The 21,120-nt window shown below is 42.2% G+C and overlaps 1 protein-coding gene across 3 annotated transcripts in view; it reads left to right on the top strand.

The window, feature by feature from the left end:
• The first annotated feature begins 1,866 nt into the window (after window positions 1–1,866).
• galnt3 (UDP-N-acetyl-alpha-D-galactosamine:polypeptide N-acetylgalactosaminyltransferase 3 (GalNAc-T3)) overlaps window positions 1,867–21,120 on the top strand; it is a 57,103-nt gene continuing 37,849 nt past the window's right edge. The window contains exons 1-5 of one of the 3 annotated variants that reach the window (XM_078228218.1): window positions 1,867–2,409; window positions 10,563–11,171; window positions 13,491–13,663; window positions 14,301–14,450; window positions 17,630–17,864. In XM_078228218.1, coding sequence (XP_078084344.1) covers window positions 10,675–11,171; window positions 13,491–13,663; window positions 14,301–14,450; window positions 17,630–17,864 — 1,055 coding nt within the window. In that variant the 5' untranslated portion in view covers window positions 1,867–2,409; window positions 10,563–10,674. The remainder of the gene's footprint in view (window positions 2,410–10,562; window positions 11,172–13,490; window positions 13,664–14,300; window positions 14,451–17,629; window positions 17,865–21,120) is intronic. The other 2 variants (XM_078228219.1, XM_078228220.1) reach the window with 2 other exon arrangements.

Raw genomic sequence — 21,120 nt, 5'->3', positions numbered from 1 at the left:
TCCACAGGGGTGGGAGGGAGGGAACTCTGCCAGGGTGGGAGGGAAGGGGGGATCTCTGCTTGGTTGGGAGGGAAGGGGGAATCTCTGCTGGGGGGGGCGGTGATTGGGGTGAGAGGGAGGGAATTGTGCCAAGGGCTGATCAGCGGGGCTGGGTGGTAATGTCCGTCGGACGCGTGGGCGTGTGTAGACTGGCACAGGGTGCAATTGGTGTGGTGCATCCCAATATCTGTCGGCGGGTGGAGGGGGGGGGGGGCGGTGCGGGGAGAAGGAGATCTCCCAGGCCTAGGTAATGGTGTTCCAAGAGCTTAGAAGCCAGCTTCCCCGGTGAGCTCGGGTTCCACTCCCCAGAATCGCATCCTGGCAGTTTTTTTGCACTAAGTGCTATAAGATTGCATTTTCAAACTTGCCCAAAAAGCAGGTGTAAAATTCTCTCATTTTCTCACTCGATCAGCACTTAGAATTGTTTTTGTTAAATCGTGCCTGATGGGTCAAATGGCCTCCTTCTGCCTGTAACAATTCTGTGGATTTGTGTAATGCTTGAAGAAAGCATGTAGCATTGTGACAAAAGAAAATGTTAGTTATTTACTGTAATCTTTATTGTAGATTGATTTACATAAAATACTACTCCGAACAGGAGGCGACTCCCTCACATGGTATTTCAAAACGTTAATGCTATTGCACCATCTTAGTCTGACTAAACACATAGGAATTATTGTCCCCTATTCTCTTTTCATGCAACCCTGTGTAATTCCCCGTGTCCTGCTGCTGGGTTCAGATCCGAGATATACCAGCAGGGGGCTTTTCAACTGGGCTTTTCCTCTGCCTGTTGGATGGCACACCTTTTGGATTTGTATCCGGAATTTTTAAGAGAATGACACCTGTAAGAGTGGAAATGTGGACGTGTTAGAAATATTGCAAACCAGATTCAACAACAATCATGAGCCATTCAGCTGGGATGCAGCCTGTTTTGTTTGGAAATTATCGATGACAAGGGAAAGAAATATGATTTTGATCAAGATAATCAACATTTGATTTGATTTATTGTCACATTTTGATTTGATTTTTTATTTGATTTGATTAGAATACAGTGAAAAGTATTGTTTCTTGCACGCTATACAGAGCATACCGCTCGTAGAGAAGGAAACAAGAGTGCAGAATGTAGTGTTACAGTCATAGCTGGGTGAGAGAGTTTAAAAGATTTAGAATGAAGTTTTAGAAGTATAGAACGAGAGTAAAAGATAGAATTGTAAGGTATGCTGGGCACAGCTTGTAAGAAGTCGCCTCGCTCAGATTTATTATTTGATTTATTATTGCCACGTTTTGAGTTGATTTATTGTCACATGTATGAGTATACAGTGAAAAGTTTTGTTTCTTGCACACTATGCAGACAAAGCATACCATTCATAGAGAAGGAAATGAAAGAGTGCAGAATGTAGTGTTACGGGCATAGCTAGGGTGTAGAGAAAGGGCAACTTAATAGGAGGTAGGTCCATTCAAAAGTCTGATGGCAGCAGGGAAGAAACTGTTCACACAAGCAATGCAAATAAATGGAGAGACATTGTGTGCTCAATAGAAAACTTTGCCACAGACTGTCGGAAGTAATCTGAAAGTTCCTCTCCAACGCTGTGAACTTGAACAAAGGGTTCTCTCTCTGAGCTCTGTGTCTCTCTGCCATTTCCTTTGCAGAAGCTGTTTCAATACCACACGTGGTCCCTTTGTACACGCACGCAGATTGTATCCAGTCCAGCCTGTGCCTGGCTAACTTCACCAAGCAGCTCTCTCCTGTTGGCCCCTTCCACCTGTTCAGTGTGGGGGGCTGGGGGGTGTTGTTGGTAGGGGTGGGGTCTGCTCCGCGGACGTGGGTTTGACAACAGCCAGCCTTCTTTTGGGCATGTGTAAAGGGAGAGTGCGGTGGCGCGGCGCCTTTAAATCTGCAGTGCCCGCGGCCGGCCAGCTCACCTGGCGGCGGGAGGGCGGGGCGCATGCGCGCCCACCTGAGCTGCACACACCTGTTTCCAACGAGGCGGAAGTTGGCGGTGTCCAAGCGGAGAGAGGGCGGCGGGAAGCCCGCTGCAGGAGCCGCTCACTCACTCAGCTCGCTTTGTTGTTCCGGACGAGCCGCCAGTCCCGGGGGCTGATGTCTCACCCTGATTGTACCCAGCACAGGGCGATCCTCCTCTCAGCCCAGCTCTGATAAGGAAGGAGTCACCTCACCTTTATTTGCTTTCATGTTTCCTTTTTGTCAACTTAAAGGAGCAGTCAGCCAGGTATATACAACTTCCCTGCTGATCTCCTGAAGATCTTTTGGAGCTGCAGGTCTTGAGGGTGTTTCTGGGACTCGGAGGTTTTTTTTTTGAGTCATTTCCCCTCTGTAAGTTGTTGAGGCTCTTCCAGAAACAAACACGTGGGGTAAGCCACCTTTTTATTCTGCATTAAGCATTAACATGCATTTTTAAAAAGACTTTAAGTAACAACTTTTACTATCTGTGGCGGGGTAACAGTTAATATCTCGAGTTGACGATGACTCGGACTGATTAGAAGGGTGTGTCTATGATTGCAACTTCCATCTCAACTGTGATGCTAGAATTACAGTAGAATTTGGATCCAGGAAGTGGTGTGGCACACATTAGGTTTGATACTTGTAGAGTGTACCTCAAAACAAAGGAAATGACTCAATTTCTGCACTGGATTTATCTGTTTTATGCTAGAGTACTGATATGACCGAAGCCAAATGGAGTTGCAGTGAACCCCTTTTCTGTAGCTGGTGTCATATCTGAAGCAAAGGATAATGGTTGTGGGAGGCTAGTTACCGCAGCCCCATTTCACTGATTCGCAAGTTCCTCAGTCTAACCATCCCTCTGTTGTAAGTCAGGAGTATGACTTTTGCTGGTGATTCCTACAGGAAATGTCGTGTATTCTGGTGCATGGGTAACATTCAGGTAAAGTTACCATAGTCCCAGATAACCAGAGACTGTTCTCCCCTTTTGAGGGGGAGAGTTAACTGGTGGTGATTTAAACTGAGGATCACCTATGGCAGTCCCTCAGGGTCGAGGATGACTTGCTTCCACTTTAGGGAGATGGGTTCTGTGGTGGCTGCATAGTCCAATCCTGGAGCCGTGGACTCTGCCACAGGTGGTGTTTGACGTGGGACTCAGGTGGGATCACCACACTTCAGGTGAGGAGCAAGGTTGAGCAGGCAGGGCCTTCATGAATAACCTCAGCCAGTAAGGGAATTAGACCAGCACTGGTGCCTTCACTCTGCATCACAAAGCAGCTGACCAGCCAACTGAGCTAAACTGATCTAGGATTGAGATGATAAAGGGTTTTGTTTTTAAAGTTTGTTTATTTATTAGTCACAAGTAGGCTTCCATTAACATTGCAATTAAGTTACTGTGAAAACCCCCTAGTTGCCACACTCCAGTGCCTGTACAGGTACACTGAGGGAGAATTTAGCATGGCCAATGCACCTAACCAGCACATCCTTCAGACTGGAAGGAAACCGGAGCACCCGGAAAAAACTCACGCAGACACTGGGAGAACATGCAAACTCCACACAGACAGTGACCCAAGCTGGGAATCAAACCTGTATCCCCGGTGCTGTGAGGCAGCAGTGCCGGCCACCGTGCTGCCCCATGTAAGATGCCATGCAAATGCCAGATAATGACAATGTCAAATAAGACAAAGCCCAGCCTTTCCCCATGACTTTCAGTAACAACACTGTCATTACATTCTTCAACATCAACATCATGAGGGTCAGATTTAGAATCCCTACAGTGCAGAAGGAGGCCATTTGGCCCATTGAGTCTGCACTGACTCAATGAAAGAGCATCTTGCCCAAGAGGTTTTATGGGGTGATGACTGTAGAATTAAAGCGGACAGTACTTGAGGAAGAGGGACCTGTATCGCTATTGGCTAATGTGATGGTCAGGAAGGAAAGTTGGCAAATCACGGGAGCCATCATAAGTCCCACCATTCACCAAGGTCCTTGATTTCCCATTGACCCCATTGAATTGTTAGCAATTTGTGATACTAATATTAGGTGCTATTCAAGCAAACAGACTACACAAAAGTTATCTGACCCTTTATTCAAATCGTTATAAACATTAATGGAAATGCATAACTCAGAAACAAGCTATTTACAATGGGCCTTCATTGCCATCATTTCAGATGGCACAGTGGTTAGCACTGCTGCCTCAGCGCCAGGGACCCGGGTTCAATTCCCAGCTTGGGCCACTGTCTGTGTGGAGTTTGCACGTTCTCCCTGTGTCTGTGTGGGTTTCCTCCCGCAGTCCAAAAGACATGCTTGTTAGTTGCATGGGCCATGCTAAATTCTCCCTCCGTGTACCAGAACGGGCACCGGAGTGTGGCGACTAGGGGATTTTCACAGTAACTTCAATGCAGTGTTAATGTAAGCCTATTTATGACATTAATAAATAAACTTTTAAAGATCCACAAGGATGCCATCAAGAAAATAATTCCAGATCTCTAATCAGCTGAGCAACAGAGTTCAGTTAATGCAGCTCATAACACTAACTCCCTGTGATTGCATGAGTCAGATTACCTGATCATCCAGATTGGAAAGGAATCTTTTCTTCCGATTTAGTTGTTGTCCAGGCAGTCCACCTAGGTTTCCAGCAGCTGTATGCCTGACACATTTCCCCTTCCTGGTTCTCTAGCCATGGTCTGAGGGTGCAAGCTGCTCTATTCCTGACTCTTCCCACTCTGCAACTCAAGTCCCTCTTCTGCTCCTACTCCTCTCCTCATGGCTTCAGGCTTCCCTGCCTCCTTCAGTTTACAGTAAGAAGCCTCACAACACCAGGTTAAAGTCCAACAGGTTTATTTGGTAGCAAATACCATAAGCTTTTGGAGCACTGCTCCTTCGTCAGATGGAGTGGAAATGTGCTCTCAAACAGAGCTAACAGACACAAAATCAAGTTGCAGAATACTGATAAGAATGCGAATCCTACAGCCAGCCAGGTCTTAAAGGTACAGACAATGTGGGTGGAGGGAACATTAAACACAGGTTAAAGAGATGTGTATTGTCTCCAGACAGAACAGCTAGTGAGATTCTGCAAGCCCAGGAGGCAAGCTGTGGGGGTTACTGATAATGTGACATAAATCCAACATCCCGGTTTAGGCCGTCCTCATGTGTGCGGAACTTGGCTATCAGTTTCTGCTCAGCGACTCTGCGCTGTCGTGTGTCGTGAAGGCCGCCTTGGAGAACGCTTACCTGAAGATCCAAGGCTGAATGCCCGTGACTGCTGAAGTGCTCCCCCACAGGAAGAGAACAGTCTTGCCTGGTGATTGTCGAGCGGTGTTCATTCATCCGTTGTCATAGCGTCTGCATGGTTTCCCCAATGTACTATGCCTCGGGACATCCTTTCCTGCAGCATATCAGGTAGACAATGTTGGCCGAGTTGCAAGAGTAGGTACTGTGTACCTGGTAGATGGTGTTCTCACGTGAGATGATGGCATCCGTGTCGATGATCTGGCATGTCTTGCAGAGGTTGCTGTGGCAGGGTTGTGTGGTGTCGTGGTCACTGTTCTCCTGAAGGCTGGGTAGTTTGCTGCGGACAATGGTCTGTTTGAGGTTGCGTGGTCCTTCAGTTTATACATAGGGCTTCAGGCTCTGCCCCAGCCTGCTGAAGTCTTGCTTCTTGTCCTGAGGGATCCAATAGGGATGGTCACTGCCCTTGCTCGGCAAACTATTAGGGCCATCTGCTGGCAGGGCCCAGTTCTCTTCCCCGACTCCCCAGGAATGCCTCAAAGTGGGCAGGGCCCAGCACAGGTCCATGCTGAAGTTGAGGTGCTGAAGTTCTGCTTCCCCCACTACATAAAATTAATTGGAGCTGAATAGTGAGGGGAAACCAATCATTGCAAGATGCACACTAGCAAATTCTGGGCCATTTCCTTGTCTTCATTTTATGATACTTTAATATTCAAATTAGTTGATATGATTAAAATTTGATATGCTGGGTTACATTGGTCTTGCAGCAATGTTTCAGACAAAACTGGATTTGTATGGATTGTATAATATAAAAATAAACCAATTCATTTGGTCTCAAATTCTCATTACTCAGCATATAATAATTACGTTACTTGGTTTACCCAAGTCAAAATGAGCTCTTGAGAAACTAATTTTTTTTCAAAATATTGAAGCCATTTCTCATTTTTCCCTCATTTTCCCCCCCTTATCTCCCCTCAGTTCCTCAACTGAAAACCCACACCACGGAGTGCGTAAGACCAAAAGACATGAGCAGAATTGGGCCACTTGGCACATTGAGTCTGCTCCGCCATTCAACCATGACTGATATTTTTCTCATCCCCATTCTCCTGTCTTTTTCCCATGATCCCTGATCCCCTTATTAATCAAGAACCTATATATCTCTGTCTTAATGACACTCAATGTCCTGGCCTCCACAGCCTTCTGCGGCACAGATTCACCACTCTCTGGCTGAAGAAATTCCTTCTCATCCCTGTTTTAAAGGATCGTCCCTTTAGTCTGAGGTTGTGCCCTCTGGTTCTAGTGGCAACATCCTCTGAACGTCCACTCTGTCCAGGCCTTGCAGTAACCTGTAAGTTTCAATAAAATCATCTCCTCCCCCCCCCCCCCCCCCCCCCCCCCTCCATCCTTTAAAACTCCGAGTACAGATGCAGCCCTCAACTATTCCTCATACGAGAAGCTCTTCACTTCAGGGATCGTTCTTGTGAACCTCCTCTGGACCCTTTCCAAGGCCAGCACATCCTTCCTTAGATGTGGGGCACAAAACTGCTCTCAGTACTCCAAATGGGGTATGACCAGGGCCTTATACAGCCTCAGAAATACATCCCTGCTCTTGTATTCTAGCCCTCTCGGCATTAATGCTAACATTGCATTTGTCTTCCTAACTGCCAACTAAACCTGCACGTTAACCTTAAGAGAGTCGTGAATTTTGACTCCCAAGCCCCATTGTGTTTTTGGTTTCCTAAGCATTTCCCCATTTAGAAAATAGTCTATGCCTCCATTCCTCCTTCCAAAGTGCATAACCTCACACTTTTCCAGATTGTATTCCATCTGCCACTTCTTTGCCCACTCTCCTAGCCTGTCCAAGTCTTTCCGCAGCCCCCCTGCTTCCTCAATACTAGCTGTCGGTCTACATATCTTTGTATCATCTGCAAACCTAGCAACAATGCCTTCAGTTCCTTCTTCCAAATCATTAATGTATATTGTGAAAAGTAGTGGTCCCAACACTGACCCATGAAGCACATCACTAGTCACCGGCTGCCACCTGAAAAAGACCCCTTTATCCACACTCTCTGCCTCTGCCAGTCAGCCAATCCTCTGTCCATGCCAGGATCTTATCCTTAACACCATGGGCTCTTAACTTTTTTAACAGTCTCCTTGTCTAAATCTAAATAAATCACGTCCACTGGTTCTCCTTTATCTAACTTCCTTGTTACCTCCTCAAAGAACCCTAACAGATTTGTCAGACATGACCTCCCCTTGATGAAGCCTTGCTGACTCAGTCCTATTTTATCATGCACTTCCAAGTACTCCGTGATTTCATCTTTAATAATTGACTCTCAAATCTTGCCAATGATTGAAGTCAGGCTAACCGGCCTATAATTTCCCGTCTGCTGCCTCCCTCTCCCCCCCCCCCCCCCCCCCCCCCCCCCCCCCCCTGCTTAAACAGTGGTGTTACGTTAGTTATTTTCCAGTCCTCTGGTACCCTCCCTGCCTCCAGTGATTCCTGAAAGATCACCACCAATGCCTCCACAATTTCCTCAGCTATCTCTTTTAGAACCCTGGGGTGTAGCCCATCCTTCCAAGTGATTTATCCACCTTTTGACCTTTCAGTTTCCCCAGAACCTTCTCCTTAGTGATGACCACTACACTCACCTGTGCCCCCTGACTCTCCTGGAGCCCTGGCATCCCACTGGTGTCTTCCACCATGAAGACTGATGCAAAGTAACTATTCAGTTCCTCTGCCATTTCATTGTTTCCTATTATTACTTCTCCAGCCTCATTTTCCAATGGTCCAATACCTTTTTTTGCTTCTCTCTTACCTTTTTATATATTGAAAAAAACTCTTCCTATCTTCTCTTGTATTACTATTTACTTCTGCTTTTTTAGTTGTCCTCTGCTTGCTTTTAAAGGTGAGCAGAGGACAACTTGCAATTACCAAGTTAGCTGTTTGGAGTGACTGCAAAGTTCTCTAGAGCTGGGTGTAAAGTTTTCCTACTGAGTCACATATGTTTCACATATACCTTATTTGCAATATGTTCCACTGTTAATTGTGGCAGTACAATTAGGCTTACATTACCTTCAAACATTTTTTTAAACTGAGGTTTACATTATACTGGAGGAAATTTGTTTGAAACTGCACGCCAATTTTGTCACTGTTTTAATTTTAAAGTTTAGTTGGCTGTAGAGAGAAAACAATTGATGGACAAAGGACATTTATATTTCTGAGGCTAGCCCTAACCTGCTATGTCAGATAAGCAATATAGGAATGAAACCTCTAAACTGTTAAGGTTTCAATAGGTGTTTGTTGTTGTTTGCTGTTTTCATGAAATAACAAGTAGATGCAAAATATTTTAATACAGCACAAAAAAGAGCATTGTGCTCCAACTGATCTTGTATTCTTCGTTGTCAGTCCTGAATAGCATTGGTTAGGGATCTAGAGCTTACTGGCTATATTGTGTGGCTATATTATACTGGCTATGTGGCAAGGAAATTGGACGTGCTTATTATATTCATGAAATAAATGACCAATTCTAGCTGGAAATTATAGCCCTTACAAAAATAGTGGCCCAGAATTTACTAGAGCACTTCCATGAGTTAGACTCTCCTCCCATTGGTTCAAAATGTTTGGAATGCAAATTGCTAGTTGAAGGAGGTCCAGTGTGGTTTGATCTCTTGGTTTAGAATATATCCACAGCACAATGCCTCAAAACAAATCACAGGGTGAACAATTAACCTTTATAGTATCAAAAACTCTGTAACTTGCTGCCTATAAGGGAGGTAGAAGCTGCGATGATTTCACAAAAATTAGATGGGCACTTGAGGAAAGTAAACTTGCATGGATATGGGAATAGAGCTGTAGATTGGGACTGACTGGATTGCTCCACAACAACGCCAGTATGGAATCTGGCCAAATGGCCGCCACCTCTACCATTATGACTTGATGACTATGTAAGCAATACACAGTGGATGAACTTCACTGGTTGTGCCAAACTGTCTGTTACCACACTTTGTCCACGTGTATGACATTTTACATAATGTGAATCAGTTCTGGCTTCTCCCTAGTGCTAGCTATATAAACATATGAATTAAAAGCACGAGTAGGTCACTCGGTTCCTTGAGCCTACTCTGCCATTCAATAAGATTATGGCTGATCTGATTGTAACTTCAGCTCCACATTCCTGCCTACCTCTGATAACCTTTCACCCTCTTGTTAATCAAGAATCTAAAAGTTAAAGTTTATTTATTAGCTACAAGTAAGCTTTACATTAACACTGCAATGAAGTTACTGTGAAATTCCACTAGTTGCCACAGTCCGGCGTCTGTTCGGGTCAATGCAGCTAACCAGCACGCCTTTCAGACTGTGGGAGGAAACTGGAGCACCCAGAGGAAACCCACGCAGACACGGGGAGAACGTGCAAACTCCACATACAGTGTCCCAAGCCGGGAATCGAACCCGGGTCCCTGGCATCCAGCTGTGTTTAAAAAATATTCAAAGATTCTGCTTCTACTGCCTTTTGGGGACGAGTTCCAGAGACACTCAATCCCCTGCAAGAAAAAAACCATCCTCATTTCTGTCTTAAATGGATGACTCCTTATTTGTAAGGACCCCTAGTTCTAGATTCTCCCACAAGAGGAAACATGCTTTCCTCATCCACCCTGTCATAATAACCAATATCGTGCAAATTATTTGGCCTGACTCCAAAACGAGCTGATAATTAAAGGAATTTTGCTTCACTCTTAATTTTTGTTCCATTTTGCTCTATTGTCAATAGAAAGCTAATTATGGGTTCACAATGCATTACTTTAAGGTGCACATCTTCCAGCAGTTCAAAACTGCGTCCTTTGAGTAAATAATTTTACAGGATGCACTTCATTCATTTATCTGCATACAGGGTGTGTGACTCAATCAACTGAGTGTCCCAACTCCAAATGCCATTGAAATTAGTGGGAAGAGCTCAAGTATGTTAAATGTTAAGACTGTGTCCAGAGGCACAATGCAGACAAAATCATTAACAAGTTTTATTTGTAATTTTAGAAAGTGAGAAATTTTGTTAAAGTGCATAAAATAGTTGTGTGGTTTCCCTTGCATTTAAGGCAATAATGTAAGCCGTATGGAGTAAGAGCATTTCTAATTAAGGTCTGCTTCTCTGTGTCTCTTGTGACTGCCTCTTTACAAATAGGAATGGATTGATTATGTATTTTTAACATTTATTTTGTTTTTCAAACAGATTTCTAGCAGTCATAGCTTTCATTTCTATCTAGAAAAAAATGATTGAATTGAGTCTGAAGGGGTGCCTAAGGCTTGAATGATATTTATTGACACTTTCCTTTTCAGGTTTAAGATTTTACAACCTCATGAAAGTTTGTGCAAACTTCTTGCTGTGGATAGCCGGATGTTCTTGTAAACTTCACAACAACATTTCTGGAGTGGATTTTTAAGACTAAGCATGCCTGTAATTAGAAGGCTCTTAAGAAGACGTTATTTGCCCTGGAAGCTCATGCTTGTAGCTCTTGTGTTTATCACATTTGTATTTCTGATGCATCGTGAAGTAGTTGGAACCACCACACAAGAGCCATGGCTGAAAGAAATGGCAGTAAAGAAAGACAAAGTGTTGCACATGATGATGGGAGCAGTGAACAATATAAGGGACTCAATTCCAAAAATGCAGATAAGAGCCCCGATCAGACAGCAAGACTCTACAGACATCAAAAAACCCTGTCTGCCGGGATATTATACAGCAGTAGAATTGAAACCTTCCATGGAACGACCACCTGAGGATCCAAATGCCCCTGGAGCTTCAGGGAAGCCATTTCACACTGATGATCTCTCCCCAGTGGAACAAAAGGAAAAAGAACAAGGAAATGAGAAACACTGCTTCAATGCTTTTGCAAGTGATCGAATTTCTTTACACCGAAGTCTTGGACCTGACACGCGACCGCCTGAGTATGTTTACTATTTGCACCTGATTTCAAGTAATCCAGTCATTTTTGTGAATTATGGTTTACTTGTTTAAACTTAATGATAGACTGTTCAATTTGAACTTGATGATGGTATTCACATTTAAATATTTTAATTGAAAGATGAACATGTGTGCATCAAACCTTTTAGAGAATGCATTGATGTTGCAGCTTTAACATCTTTGGCAGTTTAATATTGATTTGCAGTGTAAATCAGGAGGCAGAACCCAACCTAACTCCAGTGATATGGACTAAAATTCCCTGGAAAGGGTAATTTTCCTGGATAGAGTGTAAATCCAATGCAGATTTGAACTTGGGTTAGCCTGAGCACTTTGCAAATCATAATTTAAATTTTAGAATTAAAGAGATTATCTGCTCCCTGTTTTCCATATGTTTACATTCCTATCTTTTTGGAAGACCTCTCTGTCCATGCACGGATCCAGAGGTATGAAGAGCTCTCCCCTAAAGAGTATCTTTAAAGTTCCAGCTGGCATGAGCCACAACTGCGTTCTGGCTGAGTACAAACTGAACTACAGCGACTGCAGTTAAATGCACTCATGTATATCCTTTGAATGTAATTTGATTGTTTTCTGATCTTTAAAGAAAGCAATTAGAATTAATGCAAGTCTTTTGATGAGTAATCCATATATTGCTATTTATGACATATAACGATTTCTCACCAACTCAGTTCAAAGAAATATTTTATTATTGAGTTGCATTTCTAATGTAAACTGTTCAGCATAAGTAATTGATTTTACACATTGCATTAGTGAAGTGTCACAGTTCACAAATCTTATCATAGAATCCCTACACTCAGCCCATCGAGACTGCACTGAACCTCTAACTCTTGCTCAGGCCCCCTCCTTTGCCCTAACCCCGTAATCCCACACATTCACCGTGGCTAATCCATCTAACCTACACATCTTGGGACACTAAGGGGCAATTTAGCATGGCCAATCCTCCAAACCCGGCACATCTTTGGACTCTGGGGGGGGAAAAGGGAACACATGGAGGAGACCCATGCAGACTCTGGGAGAAAGTCCACACAGTTACCTGAGGCTGGAATTGAACCCGGGTCCCTGTCGCTATAAGGCAGCAGTACAAACCACTGTGCCGCCCTTTGTTTTGTTTTAATGTACTTTTTAAATAACTTGCTCATTTAGCAAAATTTTATATTTTGTTCCCTACTGTGAATGCAGCCTAATTATGTATTATAAGGACCTTTTTTATAGCATTGTTATTCTACCTCAATGACGTTTTTTGGCCTGAAAGTTTGCATATAGATTCAATAATATAAATTATGTTTTCTTTCCTTAAAACATCCAAAAATAATGTACTCCTGAATAAATATTATTTTCATTCGTATAAAAGGCCGAGCATTTTTTTGGGCATGAATGGAAAGTCATCCAGTTCTGAGGGCAGCACTGTGGCAGAGTGGTTAGCCCTGCTGCCTCACAGTGCCAGGGACCTGGGTTTGATTCCAGCCTTGGATGACTGTATGTGTGGAGTTTGCACATTCTTCCTGTGTCTGTGTGGGTTCACTTCAAGTGCTGCAGTTTCTTACCCACTGTCCAAAGATGTGCAGGTTAGATGAATTGGCTGTGCTAAATTGCCCCTTAGATTAGGGGGATTGCAGGGATAGAGCCTGGGTAAGATGCTCTGTCGGAGAGTCGATGCAGACTTGATGAGCTGAATGGTCTCCTTCTGCATTGTAGGCATTCCATGAATTGCAGCTGATTCATAACAGAAGTTTGGATGCAGAATAATTTGTTCTGGTTATTAAAGTGGGTAGTGCGACTTAGTATTACATTGAGTTTTACAAATATCAGGAAACGTGTTTATTTCTAATAGTTGTATAGAATGAAAGGCAAAATTCCATTTAATTGAACCTATCCTAAATTGTAAATCTGTTCTGAAAGCCTCCAATGAGAAATTAATGAAGTAAAAATGGAACTTAGTCAGATAGAGGGTTATAGGTAAGCCTAGTAATCGCTAAGGTAGGGACATGTTCGGCACAACTTTGTGGGCTGAAGGGCCTGTATTGTGCTGTAGTTTTTCTATGTTTCTAAATAAACCATCAATTTAATAGCTGCTGCTGTGCAACATTTGAAGAGATTGCCTCAGAAACAGATATACTAATCATAGAATGGAAGTGCTTGATCTTTTCCTGGAGTTGTGCTAGATATTCAAGTGAAAGAGCAAATTAGATAATGGCTCTGTCATAAATACGCAGTGGAAAATAACATTCTGATCTTCATGAAGTTCACTATATCTTCAAAACCCTCATCAAACCTTTTCTGTCTAGATGTATTGAACAGAAATTTAAGCGATGTCCTCCCCTACCTACTACTAGTGTGATTATAGTGTTTCACAATGAAGCTTGGTCTACGCTACTCAGAACTGTTTTCAGTGTAATGCATACTTCGCCCGCTATATTTTTAAAAGAGATAATTATGGTGGATGACGCAAGTACAGATGGTAAGTATAAGCTACGATCAAGAATTTTCTTTCATGAGTGTTTATATGTTGTATTTATTTTTGCATTATTCCATAATTTACAAAGTATGTGTGGTGAAATCGCCAATCTTCTTTAGCTTCAAAAATACTATTCAAATATTATCTTGAAAAATTTTAAACCTACTGTGTGTATCCTGAAAATATGAGTGAATAGTAATCTGAGATGAATGTTCATTATATAGTAATCTGAGATGAGTGTTCATTAGTTTACTTAAAGTATTTGTGACATCAACTGGTCATCAAATATTAATATTTAAACATTAGCACAAGAAGCTTTTATATTTACTTCGTAAGAAAAAATATTGTGAAAATAGATCAGTTTGTATGCAAACCAATTTATGATAAATGTCCTGGCTAACATTCCAATTTAATCATGATCATTTTGTATCTATTCAGACATTGGGTAATCACCAATATATTTTAATATTTTTTACCAAGTCTATACTACTTTCCATTCTTCTTTCACGAAGAAACAACTTTGGATATAGACCAAATGTCTTTGTTCAGTTCTTATGGTTGCGTTCTGGTTTCTTGATTTTTATCGGTTGATGAAATAGCTGCGTTGAAAATGTAAGGTAATTAATATTTCTATCTGCAGATTACTTAAAAGATCAACTAGATAATTATGTGAAGCCTTTTCAAATAGTTAAAGTTGTTCGTCAGCAGGAAAGAAAAGGGTTAATTACTGCAAGATTGCTTGGCGCCTCCATAGCGACAGGAGATGTCCTGACCTTCTTGGATGCCCACTGTGAGTTGACAAGTTTTGATTTTTAAAAATGTTCTTGCTCCATTTTTGAAGTTACAAAGCCAATGTGCAGAGTGGACTGGGCAAACCCGAATCCATCTCCTTGCTTGCTCCAAAAACCAAATTCAAATTGAATCCAATTTATGGTCCTCACAAGAGATACATACAAGATCCAAGCTGACAAGAAAAGGCTTTGCACCCCAACTTAGGCTTGATCTTAGCCAAGAATGTGATTGTAGCAATTTTGTGAATAATAATCATAAGCCTTACTTTTTGATCTGAGAAAGTAAGTTATCCCTTTAAAGTACTGTTTGTTTAGTCTAAGCCTTATTAAAGAGTGCACAACCTTAGATTGGTTCAAACTTAACAAATAGTCTATAGAAACATCTAAATTAAGAGCAGACAGCAATCATTCGGCCCTTTGAGCATGCTCCACCATTCAAATGACCATGACTGATCTGATTTGTAACCTAAACCTCACATTCCTGCCTACTCCTGATAGCGCTTCCCATCCCATAATCAAGGATCTATCTGGCTTTGCTTTAAAAATGTTCAAAGACTCTGCTTCCACTGCCTTTTGAGGAAGAGAATTCCAAAGACTTACAGCCCTCAGAGAGAACATTTTTCCTCATCTCTGCCTTAAGTGAGTAACCCCCCTTATTTTTAAACTATAATCTCTAGTTCTAATTTCTTCCACAAGAGGAAACCTCCTCTCCACTTCCACCTTGTCAAGAACCCTTCAAGATCTTGTATGTTTCAGTCAAATCACTTCTTACTCTTCTAAACTCCACTGGATACAAGCCTAACCTGTCCAAACTTTCCTCAAGACAACTCATCCATTCCTGGTATTAGTCCAGTAATCCTTCTCTGAACTGCTTCTCAAGCATTTGCACTTCTCCTGAAATGAGGCAACACAATCTCAATAATATGGTCTCACCTGTGCCTTGAACAACTGAAGCATAACCTTCCTACTTTTGTATTCAACTCCCCTCACAAACTATAATATTCTATTTGCTTTCCTGATTACTTGCTGTACCTGCATACTAGCCTTTTGTAATTCATGCACAAAGCCACCCAAACCCCTCTGAATCTCAGCTGTGCAATCTCTCACCATTTAGACACTTTTTTCTTGCCAAAATGGACATCACATTTTCTCTCACACTCCATTTGCCAGATCTTTCCCCACTCACTTAACCTATCAATTTCTCTTTGTAGCCTTCTTCTGTCTTCTTTGCAACTTAATTTCCTACCAAATTTAGCGATCAGACCTTCAGTCTGCTGATCCAAGTCACTTATATAAATTGTACAAATTTGAGGCCCCAGCACTGATCTGTGTGGCACACCACCCATTACATCCTGCTAACCACAGACTCATTTCCTGTTAGCAAGCCAATCGTTTATCCATGCCAGTATGTTAGCCCCCAAAACCCATGAGCTTTTATTTTCTGCAATAACTTTTGATGTGGCTCCTTATTAAATGCTTTCTGGAAATCTAGGTACAGTACCACTACACTTTATCCACAAAAAAGAATGCCAATAAATTGGTTAAACACGATTTCCCTTTTGCAATTGATTCTGTCTGATTGCCCTTTTTCCAAGTGTCCTACTATAACATCTTGAATAGTAACTTCTAACATTTTCTCTGTGACAGATGTTAAGCCAACTGGCCTGTAGTTTCCAGCTTTCTATCTCCCTTTTTAAATAAAATAGTTGTATTTGCTATTTTCCAATCCATTGGAGCCTTCCCTGAATCTGAGGAATTTTGGAAAATTAAAACCAACAAATCAACTATCTTACTAGTCACTTCTTTCAAGACCCTAGGATGAGGTAATCGGGACCAGAGGATTTGTCAGCCTACAGCTCCAGCAATTTGTTCAATGCCACGTCCCTGGTGATTGGAGTTCCTGCCTCCCTTCCATTTCTTCATTTATAGCTATGTCTGGGATGTTACATGTATCCTCAATATATCCTCAAAATATGGAATATCATAATATAGTCATTTTGTTTTTGAACTATCCATTCAGGAGACCTCCCCTAATGTTGGGGAGCTGAATTCAAAACCCACCATGGCAACTAGGAAATGTAACTTCAGTTAATTAAATAAGTCTGGAATAAAACGTGGCTAGTGTATATATAATGGTGACAATGGAACTACCGATTGTCATAAAAATCCATCTGGTTCACTAATGTCATTTAGTAAAGGAAATCTGCCATCCTTACAAAATAGCTGATACCAGTCCCACTGCAATTTATTTGACTCAACTGAAACAGTCTAGCAAGCCACTCAATTGTATAGTAATGGGCAATAAATGCAAGTCTTGCCAGCGATGCTCATCTTGTGAATGAATATGAAAACATTGAATTGCCTCCAGGACATTTGGAGCCACATTGGGCTATTACAGTTAAATTTTCTGTCTAGTTGTCATAAACCATGAATTATATTTACTGGCAACTATGACATTCCAAGTTATTCTTTTTGGGGGTTATAGAGCTGCTCCGAGTCCAACAGTACTCTCGAGGGAAGTGAACCTAAATTTTACAATTAAGCAGTGAGAGTAATAAGACAAACTAAATAAATCACTTGAAAATAAGCTGAATTTATGATTTACTTAATTGACCACATTTACTCATAGTTTACATCATTTCTGCTACTTAAAGGTTAGATATCATGCTGAAAGGACACTACCTTTTTGTCGAAACAGTGGGGAAGCTGTCAGAAAAAATCTGATCCATAAGAGATCAAGTGCAACATTTTATTTAATGGGAGATGCCTTGCATATTTTTTGTTTTTGTTAATTTAACCCAGAAGAAGTGTGCGTTATATGAAGAGTTTCCTTCTTTTCTTTCCAAATGTTTCATGCAGTTCATATGCTAATAATTTTTTATTTGTCCTATTTTCCAACTTGTTCGTTTTTCGATGTGTAACACGTGCATACACCATATTATGAAATGGTGAATATTTATAGAGGAAAAACAAACATTTAAACATTTTGCTGTTCATTAAGAAACCTGCAGAGAGCAGTTAAGCTACTTGGGATTGAAAGATAATTTGTTTAAGCAATATTAGAATATTAAAGCAAAATGGAGGTTATGCTTACTCAATTGGAATTATTTGCATTCAGCCAGATGTTTTCCTATAATCAACGCAATCTTTAATATGATCAAAATTTTTTTCCCGTTAGGTGAATGCTTCAGTGGTTGGTTGGAGCCTTTGTTGAACAGAATAGCTGAGAATTATACAGCTGTGGTGAGCCCTGATATCTCCAGCATTGATCTTAATACTTTTGAAGTGGTGAAACCAAATCCATATGGACAAAATCATAACAGGGGTAACTTTGACTGGAGTCTGTCATTTGGATGGGAACTTCTTCCTGACCATGAGAAAAAAAGGAGAAAAGATGAAACTTACCCCATCAAGTAAGTTCACATTTTCAAAATGCTAGTGTAGCATTAATTACATTAACAAGTTATCATGCAAGAGCTATCAAGATAAATATTCTGATATATATTCATCAATCCCTCATTGCATTACCCAAAGGATGTTGAGATTCTTACTGCGGAAACCATAAACCAATAGGTAATAGAAATTTACTACATAATTAAAAACAAACTGAATAAATTGGGAAACATGAATCACAGCAAAAAGGGCATTATTGGTTTTGTTTACCCAGCACAAAGTTCTAAGGGAAATGAAAACGAGAAATGTATAGAACCACAAGAGTGACAACTTATTTAAAAGAAAATGTGGACTTCTTTAGAACACTGTAGAAATAAATTAATACTGACCACCATAAAATAAAATTGATGGTGTTGGGGGGAAAAAAATAGAGCGATGGGTACAACAAAAACTAAAGTTCATTAATGGAACTGCAAATAGCAAGAAAATAATAAATCACCAACAAAGCTACACTTAAATTAACAAATACACAGAATGATGGTCAGTAGTGAATCAAAAACATAATAGATAAAACTAATTCCAGTTAGCTGATGGTGCAAGAATAAGGAAGCACAGACTTGATGTTTTGGGCAAGAGAGGTGTGGAAATGTGAAGAAGAACTTATTTTTACAAAGTGGTAATGACCTGGAACTCTCTGCCAATGAGGGTGGTGTAAGTGTAGATGCTCAATGATTTGCAAAAAAGAGGGAAATAAACTTGCAGGTATAGAGAGAGGTAATAAGAACAAAGAACAGTACAGCACAGGAAACAGGCCCTTCGTCCCTCCAAGCCTGTGCCGCTCCTTGGTCCAACTAGACCAATCGTTTGTATCCCTCCATTCCCAGGCTGCTCATGTGACTATCCAGGTAAGTCTTAAACGATGTCAGCGTGCCTGCCTCCACCACCCTACTTGGCAGCGCATTCCAGGCCCCCACCACCCTCTGTGTAAAAAACATCCCTCTGATATCGGAGTTATACTTCGCCCCTCTCACCTTGAGCCCGTGACCCCTCGTGATCGTCACCTCCGACCTGGGAAAAAGCTTCCCACTGTTCACCCTATCTATACCCTTCATAATCTTGTATACCTCTATTAGATCTCCCCTCATTCTCCGTCTTTCCAAGGAGAACAACCCCAGTCTACCCAATCTCTCCTCATAGCTAAGACCCTCCATAACAGGCAACATCCTGGTAAACCTTCTCTGCACTCTCTCCAATGCCTCCACGTCCTTCTGGTAGTGCGGCGACCAGAACTGGACGCAGTACTCCAAATGTGGCCTAACCAGCGTTCTATACAGCTGCATCATCAGACTCCAGCTTTTATACTCTATACCCCGTCCTATAAAGGCAAGCATACCATATGCCTTCTTCACCACCTTCTCCACCTGTGTTGCCACCTTCAAGGATTTGTGGTCCCTCTGTGTTTCTATACTCCTGATGACTCTGCCATTTATTGTATAACTCCTCCCTACATTATTTCTTCCAAAATGCATCACTTCGCATTTATCCGGATTAAACTCCATCTGCCACCTCTCCGCCCAATTTTCCAGCCTATCTATATCCTGCTGTATTGCCCGACAATGCTCTTCGCTATCCGCAATTCCAGCCATCTTCGTGTCATCCGCAAACTTGCTGATTACACCAGTTACACCTTCTTCCAAATCATTTATATATATCACAAATAGCAGAGGTCCTAGTACAGAGCCCTGCGGAACACCACTGGTCACAGACCTCCAGCCGGAAAAAGACCCTTCGACCACTACCCTCTGTCTCCTATGGCCAAGCCAGTTCTCCACCCATCTAGCCACTTCTCCTTGTATCCCATGAGCCTTAACCTTCTTAACCAACCTGTCATGTGGGACTTTGTCAAATGCCTTACTGAAATCCATATAGATGACATCCACGGCCCTTCCTTCATCAACCGTTTTTGTCACTTCCTCAAAAAACTCCACCAAATTTGTAAGGCACGACCTCCCTCTTACAAAACCATGCTGTCTGTCACTAATGAGATTGTTCCGTTCTAAATGCACATACATCCTGTCTCTAAGAATCCTCTCCAACAACTTCCCTACCACGGACGTCAAGCTCACCGGCCTATAATTTCCTGGGTTATCCCTGCTACCCTTCTTAAACAACGGGACCACATTCGCTATCCTCCAATCCTCAGGGACCCCACCCGTGTCCAAAGAAGCGACAAAGATTTCCGTCAGAGGCCCAGCAATTTCACCTCTCGTCTCCCTGAGCAGTCGAGGATAGATGCCATCAGGCCCTGGGGCTTTGTCAGTTTTAATGTTCCCTAAAAAACCTAACACTTCCTCTCTTGTAATGGAGATTTTCTCTAACGGGTCAACACCTCCCTCCGAGACACTCCCGGTTAACACGCCCCTCTCCTTCGTGACTACCGATGCAAAGTATTCATTTAGGATCTCCCCTATTCCCTTGGGTTCTAAGCATAATTCCCCTCCTTTGTCCCTGAGAGGTCCGATTCTCTCCCTGACAACTCTTTTGTTCCTAACGTATGAATAGAATGCCTTGGGATTCTCCTTAATCCTGCCTGCCAAGAACATCTCGTGACCTCTTTTTGCCCTTCTAACTCCCCATTTGAGATCTTTCCTACTCTCTCTGTATTCCTCCAGAGCTCCATCTGTTTTCAGTTGCCTGGACTTAACGTACGCCTCCCTTTTCATTTTAATCAGATCCTCAATTTCCCTGGTTATCCACGGCTCTCGAATCCTACCTTTCCTATCTTTCCTTTTTACAGGCACATGCCTATCCTGCAGCCTTATCAATAGTTCCTTAAAAGACTCCCACATGCCAGACGCGGACTTGCCCTCGAACATCCTCTCCCAATCAACATCCACCAATTCCTGCCTAATCCGGCTATAGTCAGCCTTCCCCCAATTTAGCACCCTGCCCGTAGGACAGCACTCATCCTTGTCCATTACTATCCTAAAGTTAACAGAGTTGTGGTCACTATTTGCCACATGTTCCCCTACCAAAACTTTGACGACCTGACCGGGCTCATTTCCCAGAACTAGGTCCAGTATAGCCCCTCTCTAGTCGGGCTATCTACATACTGTTCCAAAGAACCTTCCAGTACGCATTTTACAAATTCCTCCCCGTCCGGACCCCCAGCTCTAAGCACTTTCCAGTCTGTGCCAGGGAAATTAAAGTCCCCCACTACAACAACCCTATGTTTTCTGCACCTATCCAGAATCTCCTGACATATCCTTTCCTTCA

Source organism: Mustelus asterias, chromosome 14, assembly GCF_964213995.1.
Source record: "Mustelus asterias chromosome 14, sMusAst1.hap1.1, whole genome shotgun sequence".
Taxonomy (NCBI): domain Eukaryota; kingdom Metazoa; phylum Chordata; class Chondrichthyes; order Carcharhiniformes; family Triakidae; genus Mustelus; species Mustelus asterias.
Note: the sequence above shows the minus strand (reverse complement) of the source record. Positions and strands in the feature narration are given on the sequence as shown.